This window comes from Bos grunniens, chromosome 22 (assembly GCF_055505025.1).
Source record: "Bos grunniens cultivar Pamir isolate PY7600 chromosome 22, Bosgru_T2T1.0, whole genome shotgun sequence".
Taxonomy (NCBI): Eukaryota; Metazoa; Chordata; class Mammalia; order Artiodactyla; family Bovidae; genus Bos; species Bos grunniens.
The window spans coordinates 14,903,283-14,925,948 of NC_141186.1; the positions used below are offsets into that span (position 1 = coordinate 14,903,283).

A 22,666-nucleotide genomic window follows, 5' to 3' on the forward strand; every position below is an offset into this window, starting at 1 on the left:
CCTGTCAGCCCTGGCATGCTGGGAATGCAGAGATATGCCAGGATAGAGGAAAGACAATTAAGAGATGAGTTTTAAACTCTGAGAATTGGGCACAGAAAAGGAGTGATGGCCCCAGAAGAAAACCATCAATGTCTCCGGCACAAATCCCCATATACTCTAAGCCAGGACACAGAGACCTCTCTAATCTGAAGCAGAGAATGTGCAGGGGTGGTGGAAGCTGTTTCTCCCAGATTAATGGCAGGGGTAAGCAGTATTCTGAGGCCATAGGAACTTGGCGCCACTGCCATCTGGTGGTGATGCTGCCACATGGCATGTGGCTAGGACTCAAACTGAAGGCAACCAGAGGTGAAGCTACTAAGCCCTCAGAACTAGGAACTCCCACTGGGCTACCTGACTAGTGAAATGAGACAGGTCCCCAAAGCCTCTCTGGAAACCTTGTCCACAGAGGGCTCAAGATTATCAAGATTAGAATCTCTCCTTTTGGAAAAGGTTCTTTGAGACAAATGCTCGCCAAGGTTTGCATGTGTACATATTGTGTGCAAAGAGTTGTGTCCGACTCTTTGCAACCCCATGGACTGTAGCCTGCCAGACTCCTTTGTCCATAGACGAAGAGTAGGGGAGTGGTGATTTCCACCCAATAATCAGCAATGTGTTACCAGAAGGCATATGTTCTGCATGGATGTTAATTGCATGTGCAATTAACACATTAATGTATTAGTTGTTTATCCAATTAGCCAACTCTTAGGCAGGAGAACAGTCAAGAGGGTGGGACATGGGACAGGTAAATTTTGATGGAGAAGATGTAATTCAGAAAGAATTAAAGCATAGGACTTATATAACAAGGTCAGATTTGGGTTTCTATATACTGACAATGGAGGCACCTAGCACGATCTGAGGGTGGCCTCCCGGAACAGCTTGAACTCTAGTAGTATTAGAACTCCTTCTGTTTGATGTGACAGAAGACCAGCATACACTAGCTTAAGCAAAAAAGGGAGTTGTATCTCAGAAACTGAAAAGTCCATGAGTAAACTAGTTTTAGGTGCAGCTGAATCCAGGGACTCAAATAAATGGCATCAGATATGCCTCTCACCATCTCTTGAGTCTGATTTCCTGTGTGTTGGCTCAAATCTCAGGCAGGCCAATATGGCTACAACAGCAGCAGGCTTATCTTTTCCTGGCTTACTAGCAGAGAAACACTTCTTTCCCAGAGTTCCAGCGAAAGTTCCAGGGCTGATGTTCACTGGCTCAGCTTGAGACGTGACCATCAGCAAGGCTCTCCTTGGTCAGACCTAGAGCACATACCCACTACCGAAGCCAGAGGAAGGCTGAACCTGACTCAACCACTGAACCACATGGACGAAGAGTAGGGAAGTGGTGATTTCCACCCAATAATCAGCAATGTGTTACCAGAAGGCACATGTTCTGCGTGGATGTATTTTTCACAGTGACATCAGGAGGACTAAGGAAAAGACTCCAGTTGCTGAAAGGCCAGCATGTGCCAGGCTAGAGCAGCCTGGCCATAATAAAATGCATCCAGCCCCTGGAGGGAAGGCTACAACCCCAACCCTACTATGGCTGCAGATTAAGGGATCCTCGAGCCCAAGCTTTCCCATGAATTGGTGCTTCTCCAAGACGAGGGATGGGATATTTCCTTAATGCACACAGCTGCGTACTTCCTGGGGAGGACCTCTTCTCTTGGTCATCTGGCTGATACCCAATTGCCCCCAAAGGCCCTCTGGCCTACAAGTCCTCTACCCTCAGCTCAATAGTACTTCCTTCCTGCTCTTCAGCTGTAGGCTATCTACACACATACTCCACTTCCACCACCGGTTCAAGACCTCCCCTCCCTGATGCTCCATCCCCTCCAGAGCATGTTTCCCACTGAGCCCCTCCTGTGGGCTGTACCACCCAGAGAGGCCAAGCCCAGCCTGTAGCCCCACTCATACCCTAACTCATCCTTCCAGAGGATTCTGGTCTCCCAACAACCCTGATGGCTCCCAGGACAGGAGCAGTGGCCTCCTTACCTCATCACCACCTTCAAGGCAGAGGACAGAGATGTCTACACACTTCAAGGAAGGACAAATTGGAACAAATTATTTCATATCACAAGGCAAGAGAGCCAACAGCCAATCCAGGGTGGCTACCTGGAAGCGGCAACAGGTGTCAGGATTCACTTGGGCTGCAGCAAAGCTGCGAAACTTGCCTGGGCCCCTAGCCCCATCTTTCTGGGCCATGTCCCATCCCAGGCAAGAAAAGGCTGAGAAGTAAGAAGAGTTGACAAGTGACTTGGGTCTGGGCAGGGTCCAGGATAAAGGGGGAATGGGAGGCATGTGTAACTGAAGTTATTTTTACCCAGATCTGAGCAAAAAGAGGCATGGGCTGGTCTGGCCAGCATATCCCATCCTCTGGTGCCTGGCCACAAAGTCAAGTGACCTGAAGACAGGGCTGTGTCTCCCCTCAGCCGGGCTCCCTGAGGCAGGACAGTTTCAGATCTCATTATAAGGCTCCATGAGGCCAGGCTTGTCTCCTCCTCAGACTGGGGCTCTTTGAGGGAAGGGCTGTGTTTTCTCAGGGCTCCCTGATTTGGGGCAGTGTTCTCCCTCAGAACAGGGCTCCCTAAGGGAGGGCTGTGTCTCCCCTCTAACTGAAGCTCCTTGAAAACAGGACTATGTCTCCCCTCAGATTCAAGTTCCCTGAAGGAGCTCTGTATCTCCCCCTGACTGTGGATCCTCAAGGGCAGGACTAGGTTTCTTCAGAGTGGGCTCCCTGAGGCAGAACTGTATCTCCCTTCAGACTATGGTTCTTGGAGAGCAGGGCTGAGTTTTCCTCACAGTGAAGCTCCCTGAGTCAAAGCGGTCTCTCCTCTCAGCTTGTGGCTCCCTGAGGGAAGAGTTGTGTTGCCCTCAGATTCAGGCTGTCTGAGGAAGTGCTGTATCTCCCTTCAGAATGGTGTTTCCTGAAGGGGAGAAGGCAATGGCACCCCACTCCAGTACTTTTGCCTGGAAAATCCCATGGACAGCGGAGCCTGGTAGGCTGCAGTCCATGGGGTCGCTAAAAATCGGACACGACTGAGCGACTTCACTTTCATTTTTCACTTTCACGCATTGGAGAAGGAAATGGCAACCCACTCCAGTGTTCGTGCCTGGAGAATCCCAGGGACGGGGGAGCCTGGTGGGCTTCCGCCTATGGGGTCGCACTGAGTCGGACACGACTGAAGCAACGTAGCAGCAGCAGCAAGGCTGTATCTCCCCTCAGATTCTAGTTCCCTCAGGCAGATTTGTGCCTCCACTCAGACTTGGGGTCCCTGAAGGCAGAGCTGTGTCTACCATTTAACTGAAGCTCTTTGAAGATAGAGTGATGTCTCACTTCAGATTCCTGTTCCCTGAGGGAGGGCTTTATCTCCCCGCCCCCAGACTGTGGTTCTTTTGAGAACAGGGCTGTGTTTCCTCATAGTGGGGCTCCCCAAGGTAGGAAGGTGTCTCCCTTCAGACTGGGGCTCCCTAAAGACAAGTCTGGTTTTCCCCTCAGATTTACCCTCCCTGAGGCAGGGCTGTGTCTCCCCTCAGATTTTGGGTCCCTGAGGGAGCACTGTATCTCTCCCTCACTGTGATCCTCAAGGGAAGAGTTGTGTCTCCACAGACTGGGGCTCCCTGAGTGAAGGCTGTATCTCTACCTCAGGCTGCAGTTCTTCGAGAGCAGGGCTGTGTTTTCTCACAGTGTGGCTTCCTAATATAGAGCAGTGTCTCCCCTCAGAATGGGCCTTCCTGAAGACAAGGCTCTTTTCCCCCTCAGACTGGGCTTCCCTGTCAGGACTGTGTGTCCCCTCTGACTGGAGCTTTTTGAGGACAGGGCTGTGTCTCACCTCAGATTCCAGGTCCTTGTGGGAGCTCTGTGTCTCCCCTTCACTGTGGGTCCTCAAGGGCAGGTCTATGTTTCCTCAGAGTGTCTCTCCACAGACTGGGGCTCCCTGAAGTTGGTGTTGTTTTCTCCCTCAGAGGGGCCTCCCTTTACCCAGGGATGTATCTCCCCCTCACACTATGGTTCTTCAAGAGCAGGGCTGTGTTTTCTTATAGTAGGGCTCCCTGAAGTAGGGAGGTATCTCCCATCAGACTTGGGCTTCTTGCAATCAGGGCTGTGTTTTCTCATAGTGGGACTCCCTGAAGGCAGGGATGTGTCTGCCCTCAGATTTGGGCTCCCTGAAATCAGGATTGTGTTTCTCCTCAGTGTGGGGCTCCCTGAGCAAGGACTGTATCTCCCCCTCAGACTGTGGTTCTTAGAGAGCAGGGCTGTGTTTCCTCATAATGGGGCTCCCTGAGGTAAGAAAGTGTCTCCCCTCAGACTATGGCTCCCTGAAGACAAGGCTGTTTGAACCCTCAGATTCACCCTCTCTGAGGCAGGGCTCTGTCTCCCCTCAGATTCCAGGTCCCCAAGAGAGTACTGTGTCTCCCCTCCTGTGTCTCCTCAAGGACACGGCTTTGTTTCTCCTCAGAATAGGACTTTTTGAGGAAGAGCTGTGTCTCCCCTCAGACTGGTGCAGAATCCACTGGATTGGGGGCCAGAGGGAGGTTTGGGTAGCTGATGCACAGAAGTGAGAACTTCCCCCAGGTTCCCTGAAGACTCCCAGCCTTGAGGTCCTGGCCCCTTTCTGGAGACTGTGGCCCCTCTCTAGGGACTGTGGACTCAGGAGACTCAGGGACTGCCTCCAGGAGCCAGTCACACATTATCACTCCTGGTGACAGGCAATGTGGATTGGTGTCAGAAGTCACACTAGGCTGATGCCCATATTAAGAAGTTAGGTATCATTCTGGGGTCATGGGTCACCCTGGATTGGGGCCCATGATCAGGATCAAAGGTTAGTCTTATTTGAGACCCATGATAAGGGTTAACAGTCAAGCCAGAGTTGGGAAAAGTATAGGGTCACGTGTAACTTGGGGTGGAGGCCTTAGATCATGGTTAGGGAGCAACCTGTGATCAAGGGTCAGATTTGGACTAGAGTCTAAGACAGGTCTAAACAGAATAAGCTTGCTGGAGGACCTCCATCTCTCTTGCTTATCCAGTCATCACCACGCTGGGCCTGTCATCCCAGGAGAGACCCCAGAAGTCTTCCCAGAGGGGTGACTGACATGGACTAAGGCCCTAAAGCATGACAAAATTTCCCGTAAGAGATGTGTGGAGAAAGGCATTCCTGGCAGAAGGAACAGCCTAGGCAATGCCAGGGAGGCATGAAAGAGTTTGGTGTTCTACATGGCAGAGCCCAGGCTTGGGTTGGGGCAGGGAAGAGCAGCTGAAGCCAGACTAAGGAGGGGCAGGGAGGAGGTTCCCTCAGAGCCTGAGAGAGAGCAGGGTTAGAGTCCTGGGACAGAGGGAAGGCGGCATAAGCTATGGATTTTAGGAAGAATCATTCTCTTATTTGTTCATTCAATAAACATGAATAGAGGGCTGCTTGCCAGGCACCATTCTAAGGACTTGACATACATTTGGGAACAAAACACCTGAAAATCCCTGCCCTCGTGGAACTTCTCTGTGAGCAGGGAGAAAAAGACAATAAGTGTAATAAAGTGAATTTACAAATAGTCTAGTCAAGGCTATGGTTTTTCTAGTGGTCATGTATGGATGTGAGAGTTGGACTGTGAAGAAAGCTGAGTGCTGAAGAATTGATGCTTTTGAACTGTGGTGTTGGAGAAGACTCTTGAGAGTCCCTTGGACTGCAAGGAGATCCAACCAGTCCATCTTAAAGGAGATCAGTTCTGGGTGTTCATTGGAAAGACTGATGCTGAGGCTGAAACTCCAATACTTTGGCCACCTCATGCAAAGAGTTGACTCATTGGAAAAAACCCTGATGCTGGGAGGGATCGGGGGCAGGAGGAGAAGTGGACGACAGAGGATGAGATGGCTGGATGGCATCACCAACTTGATGCACACGAGTTTGGGTGAACTCCAGAAGTTGGTGGTGGACAGGGAGGCCTGGCGTGCTGTGATTCATGGGGTCACAAAGAGTTGGACACGACTGAGCGACTGAACTGAACTGAACTGAACTGAAAGGACATTGTGCCTTAGGAGGTGATAAGCACAGTGGGGAAAAAAGTCTACAGAAGGTGAGGGGCCCCAACCTGAGGGGAAGCAGTTTACAGTATAAAGTAGGGGAATCAGCCTTAAAGAGAAAGGTCAGGAGCCATGGTGATACCTGGGCAAGAGCATTCCAAGCAGAGGGATCTAACACCTAAGAGCAAGAGTATGCTAGGAAACTGAAAACCAACTTATGATTACTAAGGGGGAAGGAGAGGAGGATGAACTAGGAGTTTGGGGTTAACATATACACATACTATATATATAGATAACCAACAAGGACCTACTATATAGCCCAGGAACTACATCTTGTATCAGTTTAGTTCAGTTCAGTCACTCAGTCGTGTCCAACTCTTTGCGACCTCATGGACTGCAGCACACCTGGCCTCCCTGTCCATCACAACTCAACATGTCCATTGAGTCGGTGATGCCGTCCAGCCATCTCATCCTCTGTGTCCCCTTCTCCTCTTGCCTTCAATCTTTCCCAGCATCAAGGTCTTTTCTAATGAGGCAGTTCTTCACATCAGGTGGCCAAATTATCGGAGTTTCAGCTTCAGCGTCAGTCCTTTCAATGAATATTCAGGACTGATTTCCTTTAAGATGGACTGGTTGGATCTCCTTGCAGTCCAAGGGACTCTCAAGAGTCTTCTCCAACACCACAGTTCAAAAGCATCAATTCTTCAGCACTCAGCTTTCTTTATAGTCCCACTCTTACATCCATACATGACCACTGGAAAAACCATAGCTTTGACAAGATGGACCTTTGTTGGCAAAGTAATGTCTCTGCTTTTTAATATGCTGTCTAGGTTGGTCATAACTTTTCTTCCAAGAAGCAAGTGTCTTTTAATTTCATGGCTGCAGTCACCATCTGCAGTGATTTTGGAACCCCCCCAAAATAGAGTCTCTCACTATTTTCACTATTTCTCCATCTTGTATAACCTATAGTAGAAAGGAATATGGAAAAGAATATATGTACATGTATCACTTTGCTTTACAGCAGAAACTAACACAACATTGTAAATCAACTATAGTTCAATTAAAAAAAAAAAAGACAGAGTGGACCATGAATGAGTTTTTGAACTAGCAGGGAGGCCATTGTGGCTGGAGACAAGAGTGGGAGTAGCAGAGGAGAGGTCAAGGAAAGATAAAGAAGGATCTCACTCAGGATCTGTGGGCAATTTGAACTCACAAGCAAATCACCTCACTTATGTTTTTAAGATGTGTTTTAAAGTAATCCGTCTTAGAGAAATAGTTAAATAACACCACAGAATGCAGTCACCAGAACTCCGACTGTGGAAAGCCAGTAGACAGGACCCCATCCCAATTTCTTCCAAGGAGAACTTGCAAGAAAGAGAGGCAGAGAGATGGAGGGAGACTGTCTTGAATTATAATGTGTGAGCCTTATTTAAACAAAGAACTGGTAGAAAATAAAGGCATTTGTGAGGCAAAGAAGGAAAATTAATTAATGACTATTTAATGCTGTTTAGGAATTTGGGTAGGTTGGGGTGGTTAGCATAAAAATGGTATTGTGTGATAATGGTATTGTGGGTCTTTTTTTTTTTTTTTTTTTTTTAAGTTCTTATGCTTTAGAGCTACCTACTGAGATATTTGGGCTTCCATGATAGCTGAGTTGGTAAAGAATCCACCTGTAATGCAGGAGACCCCAGTTCGATTCCTGGGTTGGAAAGATCCGCTGGAGAAGGGAGAGGCTACCCACTCCAGTATTCTAGGGCTTGCCTTGTGGCTCAGCTGGTAAAGAATCCGTCTGCAATGCAGGAGACCTGGGTTCAATCCCTGGGTTGGGAAGATCCCCTAGAGAAGGGAAAGGCTACCACCCCAGTATTCAGGCCTGGAGAATTCCATGGACTGTATAGTCCATGGAGTTGCAAAGAGTTGGACACAACTTCACTTACACTTTTACTGAGATATTTACAGATAAAATGAAAGATCGATGACGATTTAAAATGATCATGGTTGTGGTGGGGTCACAGAGGATTTCCTTCTGGAGTCATCCTTGTCTGTGCCCAGAATAGGCATTCCCCAAGGGTAGGCCCATGGTCTCCACTTCCTCTGTCTCCTGAAGCAGGAGCTCTCCCCCACCTTCATTTTCCATGACTCACTTTCCCCTCTGTGCTAGCTGCAGACATGTATCACTTGGATCTCCTGTCAAGAAAGAACTTGCCATTTCAGCTGAGAGCTGAATTCAGTGAGCTGACAGCCTCTAGGAGTAGCACCTTCAGGATCCACCACAGCATTTGAGGTGAAGGCCTGCTCTTCCCAGATGGCCCCCAGACACTGACTGCACACAGTAGGGTTACTAAGGCATCTGTGTGCCACCTTGGCTCTGCAATTCATGGTCAGGCTGGCAGAGGCTCTGTCAGAGCTGCATCTCAATTTGTGGTTTTCCCTGCTGGTTCCTGCCTTCTCCTCCTTTATCATTCATAGGGATCTATCTCCTCCTTTGTCATCTCCTAACATCCAATAATCCTAAGTCAATCCAGCATCTGATCACTGGAGGGTCTGAACTCATGCACCTAGAGTTGGCAATGTCACCTCCTCTCGGCTCCCACCCATTCCTGAGCTCTAAACCCCAGCCTCCATGATCAAGGGATAGTATAGTCCATTTCAGAAGCTGTCCCTGGTCTTTTTCATTTCCCAATCTTGCAAGTCAGAACAATTCTCTCTCCATCATCTATACTCTATGGACTTTGTTTATTTTCCTGGTGCAGCTGCAGCATCATGAGAATGTCCCTCCAGTCCCCCACTCAAGCAATGCTAGGTTGCCCTAGAGGGGTCGCCAGTGTCTTAAGTCACTGTGACATCCCCAGTACTTATCATAGGGCCAGGTCAGTGGAGGTGGTGATACAAAAGGGATGAAGGAATGCTATTCCCTGCAAGCTGTTACAGACAAGATGAAGGGATTATTGCTTCTTTAAGCAACGGGCCTCTCCTGCCTTCCACCAAACCACAGCTTGGAGTTAATAAGCATCTGCTGGGGAAGTGGTGGGCAGTCCCTCTCGATGGAGGTGTCTTCAACTCAGAAACTCAGAAAGGCCAAAGCTTGCTTGCATCCACCCAACAATGTGGATGGCTCTGGAAGGGGCATCCTGAACAGTGACTCCCCAGGCCAGTTCCTGGTTCCTACCATGAAGGCCAGACTGTGCTGTGAGTGCCTGAGCAGGGAGCCTTCAAGTAGTGCATGCACGACTCGACTTCAGGAGGTGGGAGAAGACTGGGGGAGGCAAGAGTGGCACCCGCTGCTAGGATGCGGCAGGCAGCCAGGAAGCCAGGCAGGCTCCAAATGAGTAACTGCAGATTCTTTCCTGCCTTGCCTGTCATCACGGGGAAAGGCAAGTGACTCTCTCTCTCTTTCCCCCTACACCCTTGCACCCCTTGGATTCCTGCATCCAGAAGGGAGGTGGGGCTTGGGCCAGAGACTGGAGACTAGTTCCAAGGATCCAGGAAGAGAAACATCAGAACAGAATACTCCGGGAGAAATCCATTCAAGAGGACAGGAGGGAGCAAAGGACAGGAGGGAGCAAAGGACAGGAGGGAGCAAAGGGCAGGAGGTGGCTGCAGCCCCCTTCCCAAACCTGGCAAAGGCCAACTCAGAGCCACTCGGGCTTCAGACAGGGCAGGGGATGGGGAGTGGAGATTCAAGTCTCTGCTTCCCATACCCTCAAGTAGTCTGTCTCCCTGCTCCTTACCCCTACACACCTCCAGTTTCTGATATCCCTCCCCAACCCAAGAAGCTTCCCCAGACCATAAGGCAGGTGAAAGGATGGTTTCATCAGATCCCAAGGATTCCCCAGGAGTAGGCCCCTGGGAGACCTCTCAGTGCCTCAGGACATAGAACTGGACATGCAGGAACAGCTGATCAAAACAAGGTCAAACTGACTCATGGTTTGAGTTTTTCAAGTTTTTGTTTGTTTTTGCTACTTTCCTTTTCCTGCACCTTTTTTCACTTCTGAAGTTGTTTTGTGCCATTTGCTAGGTAAGGAAGTGTGGGTCTCCCAGGAGAACAATTCTGAAAAAACAAAAGTAATTTTCACTGTAAAGAATCTACACGGAAACTATTATTCCTTAGTCACCTGCTTCCTTCCTGGGAGTATGAGGACTGCAAGGGCATCCAGGGGCCCTGCCAGTCATTCTTACTGCCACCAGCCTGCCCACATAGCCCTCCAGCTAAGGAGGGGGTGTCGTGTGGATACCCTCCAGGAGAGAGGAAAGCAGCCACCCCCAGCTGGGAGCCGTCAGATTTCCACCCCTCCTCCATTTTCACAGGACTTCCCTGGTGGCTCTGATGGTAAAGCATCTGCCTACAATGTGGGAGACCTGGGTTCGATCCCTGGGTTGGGAAGATCCTCTGGAGAAGGAAATGGCAACCCACTCTAGTACTCTTGCCAGGAAAATCCCATGGACAGAGGAGTGTGGTAGGCTACAGTCCACGGGGTTGCAAAGAGTTGGACACAACTGAGTGACTTCACTTTCACTTCCATTCTCCCCCACCTGCTTCTGCCACCATTCTGGGCCTCACCAAGAGTCACTTGGCTAAGTGGGGTCTTTGTTTTTTGTTGTTGTTATTGTTGTTTAGTTGCTAAGTCACATTTGACTCTTCTGCCACCCCATGGACTGTAGCCCACCAGGCTTCTCTGTCCATGGAATTTTCCAGGCAAGAAGACTGGAATGGTTTGCCATTTCCTTCTCCTGAGGATCTTCCCAACCCAGGAATCAAATCCGCATCTCCTGCACGTGTCTCCTGCATTGCAGGTGGATTCTTTACCACTGAGCCACCAGGGAAACCCCAAGTGGGGTCTGGCTGACTCCCTCGTATTCCCCAATCCTCAACCCCCTCAAATGCACTCTCAAGCACCCAAACTATCTGTCCTCAGAGAGAGCAGAACTTCAGCAGGCCAAAGGACATGCCTCAATTGTGGGACTTCATGAGCATTATTCTGCAGGTAATCAGGTGGTGTGTGTGTGTGTGTGTGTGTGTAGAATGGGAAAGGGTTTATGAGAGCCAAAGCTCATGGATTTGCCATTCGCATCTAGGACTCCTGGGGCACTGTGCCAGCAGAGGTAACACTCCAGAATGAGGACAAAATTCCACTGCCCTGCTAGAGAACTGAGGCCTGAGTGGGGGTACTGGCTGGGCACAGGGAGAGGCAAGGCCCTCTGACCCCTGAGCCTAATCTGGCCTCCAGAAGTGAGAATGGCTGAGAAGTGGTTGGTGACTCATTCTTCAAACACTTCCTCCCCGAAGGAATTGAGTCCAAGCCCCAGAATGGCCAGGGCAAAGGCATCTCCACAGTTCTCTAGTCTGGGGAAGCGCTTCTGTCCAGGCTAACTGATTATATTTCCATAGTTTAATAGTTTATATTTTATATTAGTTTATATATTTATAATAGTTTATGTTTAATAGTTATATTAAATATAACTGATTATATTTCCACTGGAAGGAGGTGGAACTCTAAGGGGAGTACAATAGCTCCCCAGGTCCTTCCCAGGCAAGAGATGCTGCTGACTTCTCCATCTCTGTGCCCTGCTGCACAGCACAGAGTCTGGCACATAGAAAACTATTAATGAATGTGAGAGGAAGGGAGGATGGGAGGGAAGAAGTGTAGAGAAAGAGAGGGGGGAGAGAGTAGAAGATGAGTAGACATGGAAGGGAAGAAGGAAAGGGAGGGCGGGAGAGAGAAAGCAAATGCTAGCATCCAAATAAGCCGAAATCGAGGAGGGGGCTGGACGCTCCTCCTTTCCTGGCTTTCCCTTGTCTCTCTATAACTCCATCCTGCTCCATCAGTGGCCAGAGTTCCCCGCGCTGTAGGGAGGAAAACCCCATTGGGTCCGCAGGGAACTCCGTCGCACCTGCGGGTCACCCAGCGCCTGAAATAGCTCCTTCAAGCTGCCGCATATCCTCGCAGGCGCCCAGGGATGCGCAGCCCTCTCCGCCTCTCCAGAAAAAACCGCCCTCCCCCAATCAAAACCTCCCTCCTCCTATCTCAGTCACTCACCAGCCACCCTACCCCACTGCCACCACCGCCACCTCCAGCCTCGATCTCACCTTCTAGAACCCTTGGAAAGAGGGCAAGGCAGCCACCTGCATTTGGTCCACAAGAAGGAGACCTTTCAGGCCGCCGCGTCAATGAACCTGCGCCTCATTCTAAGGAAGAATAAACCAAGCCCTGAGGATGCACGGTGGAGACTGGATGGTCCGATGTCAGCCGCAGAATCTTGGAAGCGAGGTATCGGAGGAAGGCGGCCCAGGTCCAGGCGTTTCTCTGTACCTCGGTTTCCCAAGCTGTAACATACGGAAGGCGGGAAGAGGAGGACTCCGGTTGTTTCAGGTCGGATGCGCGGGTTCTGGACTCGTGCGCTGGGAAACAGACCTTCCTTCTCCGCGCGATGGCGCTAGAACTTAGGTTCTACCTTCTTTCGGAGGTGCTCCGGCCCGAGACGCGCGAGGCCGCGGACATGCCATCCTTCCTGAAGCACGACCCTCGACTGGTCATGAGTGATCCGAGAGCACAGCCGGTATCAAGCGCGCCCTACTAGGCCGCCAGGGCTCAAGGAAGGCACCACGGATCAAAGAATCGGGCCTCACTTGCGCCCTAACTTCCTTTCGTGTGGCCTCTCCCGCGCGAGGGATGAGTTGGGGCGATTGAAAACGGATCAAACATTGAGCCCCACTTATCTGGGGCACTTGCAGCCCAGAACCTTAAGCAAGTCTCGGCCGTCAGCCTGGGGCATCAAAAGTCACGTTTTGTCTTGTAGTCCGGCCCGCCTGCACCTACCCTCCGAGGTGCAGAAGTGAAAAATGGGGAGATTGGGAGGCCTACTAGAGCAGGTGGCTCTGAAGGTGAAAGAGCAGGGCGCCCTGGGGTGGGTCTCAAGGGGCATGCGGGAATGGGAGATCGCAGTCAGGCTCTTGGAAACGTCGTGAGCCAAGCACAGAAGAATGGGGCATTTGGGCTCTCGGGATTCCCGGAGATGCGGTCCCAGGGGACGAAGGTCTACCCACACCTCGCGATTGAGGACTGAAGTGCGAGACTGGCGGGGGGAGCGCGCAGACTCCCTACTAGCCAGGGCGCCCCCCAGCCCCGCCCCACACCTGCGCGGCCGCCCCGCCTCTACTGAGCCATTGGCTAGACCCGCCGCCCGTCAGACGAGCCCCCAGGGCCCGCCCACGCCCCCGCCCCCGCCCCCGCCCCCGCTCGGAGCGGCGCCTCATAGCGCCCGGACCACCTAGGCAGCGCCACTCTGTCAGGCTCCCCGCCGTCGGCCGCGTGGTGCGCCGCCCGCCTGCCAGTTACCGGCGCGGGGCCGCCCGCCGCCGGCTCGGGGCGGACCATGCGCCCTACATGCCCGCCGCCCGCCCGCTGGTTCTGCTTGCTGACCGGCGCCCTCGTCTGCGTCCTCGGCCCCGCGGTGAGTGTCCGCCGGGCAGCCCGGAGTCCCGGGAGCTGGGGGTGGAGAAGGGGTGACAGGAGCCCGGCTGTGTGCTCACGTCTGTATGGAGGGGATAAGGGGCGCGGAGCATGGTCTCTTCGCTGCGCCTGAGACCGGATCTAGACCCGAGGGAGGGGTAGGGTCTCCCTCGCGCCTAGTCCCTTCCCGCGCAGTCTGGAGCCCGTTCTGCGTCAGAATCTGGGACACTCGTAGAGGGGCGGCGGGAAAGAGCTGGCTCCAAACTTGCCTTGCGTGTAACGGCTGTGGGTTGGCGAAGTCAGTGAATGCAGGGTCGGGGACTGCGGGCCACTGAAATGGAAGGTCTGGTAGACAGTAGGTTAGGGGGAGGCTGTGAGGGTCGTCGTTGTGTGCTGTGCCCGCCGGAAGGTGTCTGTGGGGCATTAAGTTACTTGTAGGAGTGACATTCAGCAGCAGACCAAGCACTGAGCGCCCTCCACCCCCGGGGGGAAGGGGCTTTGGGGATCAGGTGACTGGCAGGCAGACCCTTCCTGTGCCCTCCCACTGAGCAGAGTTGAAAGAGATGGAGCCCAAGGTGCAAGGTGGTGGGCAATGAGGATTTGGGGTGGTGTTTATTGGAGAAGGCCAGACATGTGCATGGGAAGGGAGCAAATAACCAAGAAGCAGTGGCCACCCTCTTCCCTGCACTTCGGCTTCATCTCCACATGGGTGTGTGTGTGTGTACCCCTGGTGCCCATGTGTCCCATGTGTGGTTGTGCACATGTGTGTGCCTAGTGGAGGGGGGGACACTCACCTGGGCTGCAGGGCAGATTCTGGCTGAGGCAGGAGATGCATGAGTCATCTTCCTATAAGATCAGGGAAGACCTGAAGACTACCCAAGCCCATTTTACAGATGGGCAAAGTGAGGCCCAAAGATATCAGAGCCACACCTATCCCCCACCCATCAGACCTGGACTGAAGCTGATTTCTTTCTATCCCTCCCCTGGAGCTTGAGGAATCTGTGGTTGCTGCTTGAGCAGAGCCTAAAACATGTGGGTTCCAGGTGGCTGGTGGGTGGATGGAGTATATGGGTCATCTATAGTCTCTTCTGTCCCATGAGGATCTCCCTGACCATCACCTCCACCAGGGAAGGAATCTCTGTTTCCATCTCGCTAATGTGCTGCACACTTGGGCTGGGATGCTCATTGCTTGTCCTGGAAGCAGACATTATGACAATTGGCATAATTCTTCTCTCACTGATAGCTATGGTGAGACCCACCTTCTGAGCTCTCAAAGCCCCACCAAGTTCTGGCCCTAAAGGCATACTCTGGCAACACTTACAGCCTCTCAGGGTCACAGAGCTTCCAGGCCTCACCAGCAACCCTCTGGCTCTCCCACCCCTGAGCTCTGACCACTCAAATTTTCCATGGATGAACCAGGGATCTTGGGACCACCACTGGCACCACATTCTCCCATTGCTGGAGGCTTCTCAGTCTAGGGGCAGACTGGTTTCAGTGGGGTCCCCTCTCTAGCAACTTCTGTCCCCCACCTCATGAGACAGTTCAAGCCTTGGTCTTGCCATGCCTCCCCTCCCCTGTCTTTCCACATCTTATTTGGTTAGTTCCCAACTCCAGCTCCTCCTCCAGACAGCCTTCCCTGATTGTTCCAACCCACTGTGCCCTTCCCACTCTGACCTCACTCTTCAACCCTAGCCTGGGGCTTTTTGACCATCCCATGGGATCAAGGCCTAAGGTCTCTCACCCTCCTCATGTCCCCTACAGCCCAGTGCAGGGCTGGGCCCGCAGAGGGAGGAGAAGGGACTCACCCAGGAGTCGATGAGAGCAGGCTGGAATGAGGGGCCCCTATTTCCCTCTCTACTTCTCCCTTCTCCACACAAGCCACCACTTGCTCCCATACCAAATAGACACCAGGCAATCCTGCTTCAGCCAGACTCGGGGAAGCGGGGTAGTGTGTTATCAGAGTCATAAAATGGCAGCTGCAAAGTTCAGTTTGAAGACCCAAGGCCGTATCACTCCTGTTTATAGAGCCCTGACCTCAGCCTGAGAAGAGGAAATTTCTGAACAGGGAAGCCAAAAAGGAAAGAAAACCTCCAGTGTCTCAGAAGAGGAAGTCTTCCCCAAGGCCACCCTTCAAGCTTTCCATTGCCCCTACCCCCTGGAGAGTAGGCACAGGAGCTCCTCATTGGTAGCAGAACTGCTCAGGCCAGTGCCCAGCCCAAGGGCGGAGACAGGAGGTGTCATAGAGAAGGGGCAGACCCATGCCCTGCCCTAGGAAGATTCTCCAGCTAGTAGCAGAGAGCGGAGCCAGCGACCCAGGAGAACCAGCCCAGCCAGATGTGGGCTGCAGCCTCTCAGAACTGGGGTAATGGTCGCTCAGAGGAGCGGTCAGGGAAAGCTCCCTGGAGGAGGTAGGGCAGTCCCTAAAGAGTTTGACCAAATGATCCAGTCTTCCACCTGAGACTATGAGACAGCCTCTATTGGCAGGACCAATGGGCCTGTCCCCAGAAGGAGGAGGAAGCCCTCAGCTCCCCCTACCCCGCTGCCCAGAGGCTGGGTTGGCCCAGGGATTCAGAGGGACCTGGTTCCTCTGACTTCTCTCTGAGACTTAATGGCCGTCTCCTGAAAGCTTCACCTTGCCATAGGCCTCCTGCCCCAGCCATCTGCTTCCAGCTGCTCCAGGAGCTTCCATGGCTACCCAGCAATCCCGGCCCCTAGCCAGCCACCTGTGGTGTTTAGGAAACACGGCTACAGAGGGGTCAAGTCTCCTCCTTAAGTTGAGTGAGCGTGTGAGTTAGGCCTGCCCAAGGCTCCCAGGGGTGGGGGGTGGGCAGGGCTGTGCTGGAAGATCGAGCTCCCATCTTAGGTTTCCACTGTCCCATGCTGCCCTGACATCCATCTTTCCAGACATTTCTAGAACTTCCAAGATGAGTAGCCTGAGCTGTGTCCTCAGCGCACTCCATGGCCAGTTGACCTGGAGAACATGTTTCCTCTCTGTGGAAGGGCCTCTGTTTCCTCATCACAAAAAGGAGGGTGAGAACCTTGGCCCAACATGCAGGAGAAATGGGAAAAGAGGCCAGCTCCACCTTGGCTGGAGCCACGTCTTCCCCACCCCACCCCATCCCACCCCATCTCACCCCAGCCTCACAACTGACTATGAAAAGGGCTTGGCCTTCCAGTCAGGACTTCTGTGGTTGAAGGATATGAGAGTGCTGTGTGAACTGTGTGGCAGGTTGTTCCTTCCTCTGGATCCCCAGCCTGGGAGCCTTGTGGACCCTTCTTCAGCTCTCTCTTGTTCCCCTTGCCCAGGAGTTTCCAGGGAAGGCAGGAGTCCTGGGCACAGGGGGTGGTATGTCCTCTTGAGTGGCCAGACAATATGGGGCATGAGGTTCCAGGCCCAGGCAGGTGACAAGTCCTCTTAGGGAGGACTGGATGATGGGCCCTTCCGCATGGTGGCAGCCTCATGGCAATCCAGCCTGAGGAGCCTGCCACTTACAGGAACTCCTCACTGTGCCCCTCTGGCTGTGGATGCAGGAATGGGGTCTGGGGACTAGACAAAACCTCATCCCTTCCTCCTTGCTCCATCTTCTCAACCTCCTAGATTCCTCCTTTTCCTGTCTGACCTCCCCAACACAAAGCTGTTCTCACTGTACCAAGGAAAATGTGCAGTGTGTGCAAGCTCTCTCACATGCCTTAGATGTATTTCAGAAAAAAAAGAAATACAATCTAATCTCTCTGCCACATTATGGGTTTTTTAAAACTTTTATTGTGAACATTTTCAAGCATATAAAAAAACGTAGAGCAAGTAGTATAATGAACATGGAAATGCCCATTTCCGGGAGTGATGTCACCAAAAACAGCAGTATAGGAATTTCCAATGTTTGTCCACTCCAAATTTCTAGATTTGAAAGTTATTAACCATTAATATTTGCACCATTTGCTCTTTTGGTTGAAGTATTTGAAAATATGTTATAGATATCATAGGCCAAATTATTTTAAGATGCATCTCTAAAATCAAGGATATTTTCCTGTATACCATCATCACTCCTAATAAAATTAACAGGGATTCCTTAATAGCTTATATTCAATAGCTGATGTCCCCCAGTAGCATTTAATCAAGCATCACAAGATGTGTGGTGATATTATCAGGGGGGAAGAAGGGTGTTGCATTTACTGCAAGGAACTTTCCTGCCTGTGCCATGATGGGACTGTATAGTGAGCTGGCAGGTGGGTGAGGGGAAGAGCAGGGGGCCTTGAGCAGGTGGGTGGGCAGCAGGCTAGATTTCACCAGACAGGGCTCAATCTTATCTGCACCCCTTCTCATGTGGTTCATGATGTGAAGGTCTGTGTCTCCCAGGGAGTGCCTCCGGCCACCTTGAAAACAAGTTCTTCCTGCCCAGGGGAAGGTAAGAGGGGTGAGGGGAGAGGAAGAGGTCACCAGCCAACATGTCAAGGACTCATGGCTCCAGGTTCTGGTGCCCTGCTTTCTGCAGTTGAGCAGACACCAACATCACCCACAGACACCATGTTTGAAACTGAGTGTTATTTCTGCAGTGGTACCCAGGATGACTTTCAAAAGACAGAGGATTGAAACCTGAGTCCCTACTGCCCCTGCTTAGCAAAGTGACCTCATGGTAACAAAGGTAGTAAAGGCCCTCTTCATGGTGATCCTCTGCAAAAAAACCTGAAAGGCTTCGTGGCCCTCAGTAAACCTCACAAGAAGGGCCTTTTAATGGGTCCAGGCTTAACACCAAGCTGAACTCCTTTGCATCCTAATAATGAGAGCCCTTATCCTGGTATCACCTTGAACTGCGGAAAGTTCTTTCTTGCCCCAGACCCAAGCTTATGTCCCTATGTCTCCCTCTTTTTCTTACCCTCAACCCCCCAGCACAAGTTCTCACTCCATCCTCCTACTCCCTAGAGTTCAACCTTCCCCAGGACTTTTATTTATTTTTTGGCCGTGCTGCCAAAAATGTGGCATGTGGGATCTTAGTTTCTGGACTAGGGGTCAAACTTTTGCCCCTTGCATTGGAAGCACAGAGTCTTAAGCACTGGACCATCAGGAATGTCCAGCCTTCCCAGGATTTGCAGAGACGAGAGGCTTTGGACTATTGGCCAAAGAACGTGAAAATACAGGGAGGGTAAGAGAATCAGACAGCAATAGGGGGCAAAGGAGAACCAGGCTTGAGACCTCTCCTCTGGTGGACACCGCTGCCACTTGTCAGTGGGAAGGACATTCAGGCTGCCTGGGTGCTGTCATTGTTGCCACTTCTACAGATGAACTGAGGTGACTTGCTCAAGTTCGCCCAGCCAGGAAGTGGCCAAAAGTCTGCTTTCAGAACTCGTGGACTTAACTAGGCTATGCCATCTTATAAGAGTAACTATTTCTTCCAAAGTGGCTATGGCATGCCATACGCTGCCCTGGGACTTTAGAGATAGGTTTTAATTAATGAGATGTACACATCAGAAGTGATAGCTCAGGGAATTGTCTCACACATGTACACCTGTGTAGCCACCACCCAGATCAACCTATGATACCTTCCTATCAGCCCAGCAGACTCCCTTGTTTCTCTTCCCACTAAGATAATCATCTCTACTTCCTCTTGTGCCCTCTGAAAAGGCGGGAGCCTATTTCTCCTCTTTTCTGTGACCTCTGGATCCCATGATTTACCTCACCTTCCTGTGCCCGCCCCGACTCTTTTCTCCTCCTCCTCCTCTCCTCTCCACCCTCACTTCTTCCTTGACTACAAGATCTGCAACTCCTCACCAGTTTAAACACAGAAACCAAAATGAAGGGGACATCCGGGAAACTGGTTTGCGGTCTTATGTACCTTTGATCACACTGCTTTCTCTCTGAGTCCTCAGTTTCCCCGCATGACCCTTTGATGCTCCATTATTTCAGTGGTGGTAGGGAGGGGCTTAAGTAAATCGTGGGATGTAACATGGTAATGGGAGCCTCTGCTCTCTCTGCTCCCTTTCCACGGCTTTTTCCAACTATCCCTAGCAGGAAAAAAAAAAAAGAGAGAGAGAGAGAGAGCCCTCCTTTGACAAACCTCGGAAACACAGATCATCCACGGTGGCCCCCAGTGCTTGGTACCTTACAGGCAGGAATTTCTCCTGTTTCATAGATTCCAGCCTGTTGCATTTTAGATGCTTTCACAGACTAGCTGCTCCTCGGAGGGACTCATGTGCCCCCACCACCCAGCTGTCTTCCTTGGCTTCTTCTGCCATAGTTCTCTGGCCCTGGGTGAAGCAGGGGCTTCTCATCCAGGCCAGTAGCTGTGGTCTCAAGCTTCCCTTGAGGGGAGTTGGGTATGGCCCCCAACACCTGAGGTGGGCTCACCCCTCTCTTGCTAAGCCCCCAGCACCTAACAGCTAGAACTCCCAGCATCTTCCCCCTTTGCCCCACCTCAGCCTTTACCCCAGATCTCAGGGGGCCCCATTAGGAGGAGAAAGCAAAGCTCTCTCCCAAGCCCCTTACTGTGGGAATAGACAGGAAGGGGTGTCCTGAGCAGGTGGAGTTAACAAGACATGGCTAATCCAGACCCCCAGCCAGACACTCAGGACTATACTGCAAATCCCCAGGCAGTTACCTCCCACATGCAGCCAACAAAATGGCAGGAGACACAGGATCAGAACCGCAAAGATGCTAGGGACTTCTTCATCTTGCCTGAATCCCTTCTTCTGGGCTCAGGAATGCCTGTCACAAAGAAGGTAGTGGGGAACTAGACTGGGCTGAAGCTCTCATCTTAACCCAACTGCAAAGTGAGGGCTTCCCAGGTGGCTCACTGATAAAGAATCCACCTTCCAAGCAGGAGACACAGGTTCGATTCCTAATCTAGGAAGATTCCCCTGGAGAAGGAAATGGCAACTCACTCCAGTATTCTTGCCTAGAGAATTCCATGGACAGAAGAGCCTGGTGGGCTACAGTCCATGGGGTCACAAAAGAGTCGGACACAACTGAACAACTAAACAAGGTTGGACTGCGTTTGAGCCCCACTTTCTCCTCTCCACATGAAGTGGCAGGAGACAAGTTAGGAGATGTAGGCAGTGGTGGGGTTTGGAAGGGTTGGAGTGCCATTTTGATGTACGGGCTTTGACTCCTAGGACCATCAGAGATTTGATGCAGGAGAATGAGAATGAAGACACACGGTTTACAAAGATCCCTCAGGTTGCAGGTGGTGGGGCTGAAAGCTTCTACACTAGTCCAAGCAGGGACTGATGAGCCCTGGCCCCTGTCCACATCTCCAAACTTGTTTCCTGATGCTTCCAGCACCCCTTACTGAAGCCACATCAGACCTCTTGCAAACTTGACTGTGTTAGGCATTTTCCTGCCTCTGTGCTTCTGCACACACTGTTCCTACTTTCTGGAATGTCCTTAGTTCAGTTCAGTCAGTTCAGTTGCTTAGTCGTGTCCAACTCTTTGCAACCCCATGAATTGCAGCACGCCAGGCCTCCCTGTCCATCATCAACTCCTGGAGTTCACTCAGACTCACGTCCATCGAGTCGGTTATGCCATCCAGCCATCTCATCCTCTGTTGTCCCCTTTTCCTCCTGCCCCCAATCCCTCCCAGCATCAGAGTCTTTTCCAATGAGTCAACTCTTCGCATGAGGTGGCCAAAGTATTGGAGTTTCAGCTTTAGCATCATTCCTTCCAAAGAAATCCCAGGGCTGATCTCCTTCAGAATGGACTGGTTGGATCTCCTTGCAATCCAAGGGACTCTCAAGAGTCTTCTCCAACCCCACAGTTCAAAAGCATCAATTCTTCGGTGCTCAGCTTTCTTCACAGCCCAACTCTCACATCCATACATGACCACTGGAAAAACCATAGCCTTGACTAGAATGTCCTTACTCCACCTCTAATTATCAGACTCTTACACAACCTCAAAGGCCCACTACTGCCCATTCTCTGAATCCCACACACCAGCTATATCCCTTCCCTGGGGCCATAGACTTGGCTGTATCTGGCTGGGAATTTTCTAATTTTGTGTGTCTGGAGTCCAGCAGGATAATGAGGATGTTTAGAATAGGAAAATATATAGAAGAGGAAGTTCAAAGTCTGCCCAAATTCCTCAGTGATAAGGCTAGAGGAAGCTGCCCTGGCCCTGTCCTCCAAAGGGCAATGGTTGACCAGATGGCCCGAGGCAAGCCCACAGAGAAGGATTGATGCTGTCCAGACCAGTGGTCAGAGACTTAGGTCCTTTGGGAAATGTGCATTGCTGACTGACCTCTGGTCCCTCTTTGGGTCTCTATTTCCTCTACCATTCTCCAGATGGGGCCCAATACTCGGCCATGGTGAAAGCAGAACTCCTCTTCTAGACCACCTCCACTTTACTCAGAGATATCCCAGGCGACCCCAAGGGCTCCTGCCCTGCTTCTACATAGTGCCTCTCAGGAGAGACTCTGTTACTGTGCTTCTGGGGGAGCAGAGTTGCTTACAGAAGTTAACCCCGCAGTCTGCACCCTCAGAGAGTAGCAAGCAGAAACTGCCAGGAGCCCTGAGATGCCCTCAGTGATTAGAAAACAAATGTGTCCTGGCAAACAGCAGGGCCATAGCCCAGGCTTATGAGGGCTCAGCAGGGACTTCGCTAGTGGTCCAGTGGTTAAGACTCCATTCCCAATGGAGGGGGCCTGGGTTTGATCCCTGCTCAGGGAACTAGATCCCACATGCCACAACTAAGAGTTCACATGCTGCAACTGAAGATCCTGCGTGCCAGCACTAAGATCCAGTGCAACCTACTAAGCAAATAAATATTAAAAAAAGAAAAAGAAAAGAAGGCTCAGCAAATGAGGGCATCCTTTGTCCTAGTCTCAGAGCACAAGTCTGGACTCTTGGTTACAGGGACAGAAAACTCAACTGGCTTCAGCCATACAGAAAGGTATTGGGTCATGTTGCTGGAAGCAGGGTTGGTTTCAGGCATGGCTGCATTCAAGGGCTCAGACAATGTCCAGAGGATCCCATTTTTCTCCATCTCTTTTTCCTGCCTTTAACATGCAGCTTTCATCACTGGGTTCTACTTGGCCACCAGGTGGGAGCAGTAGTTCTAGCCCCTGCATCCTCTGAGGTTTCCAGTCCAGTGGGCAAGAACAAATCCACTTACCTAATTGCTTAATCCGAGGTCCCAGGAATGAGCTTCCTGGCTCTGAGGAGTGAATTGGACCATGTGCCAGGCACT

The 22,666-nt window shown here is 51.5% G+C and overlaps 1 protein-coding gene across 8 annotated transcripts in view; it reads left to right on the forward strand.

The window, feature by feature from the left end:
• Positions 1–13,235: 13,235 nt before the first annotated feature.
• The window catches only part of VIPR1 (vasoactive intestinal peptide receptor 1), a 31,758-nt gene continuing 22,327 nt past the window's right edge, over positions 13,236–22,666 (forward strand). For 6 of the 8 annotated variants that reach the window (XR_015150988.1, XR_015150989.1, XM_086366142.1 and 3 more), the window contains exon 1: positions 13,236–13,494. Coding sequence is in view for 5 of the 8 variants with exons in the window: in XM_086366142.1 (XP_086222268.1) it covers positions 13,417–13,494 (78 nt within the window). In the remaining 3 variants the exon portion in view is untranslated. The remainder of the gene's footprint in view (positions 13,495–22,666) is intronic. The other 2 variants (XM_086366144.1, XM_086366147.1) reach the window with 1 other exon arrangement.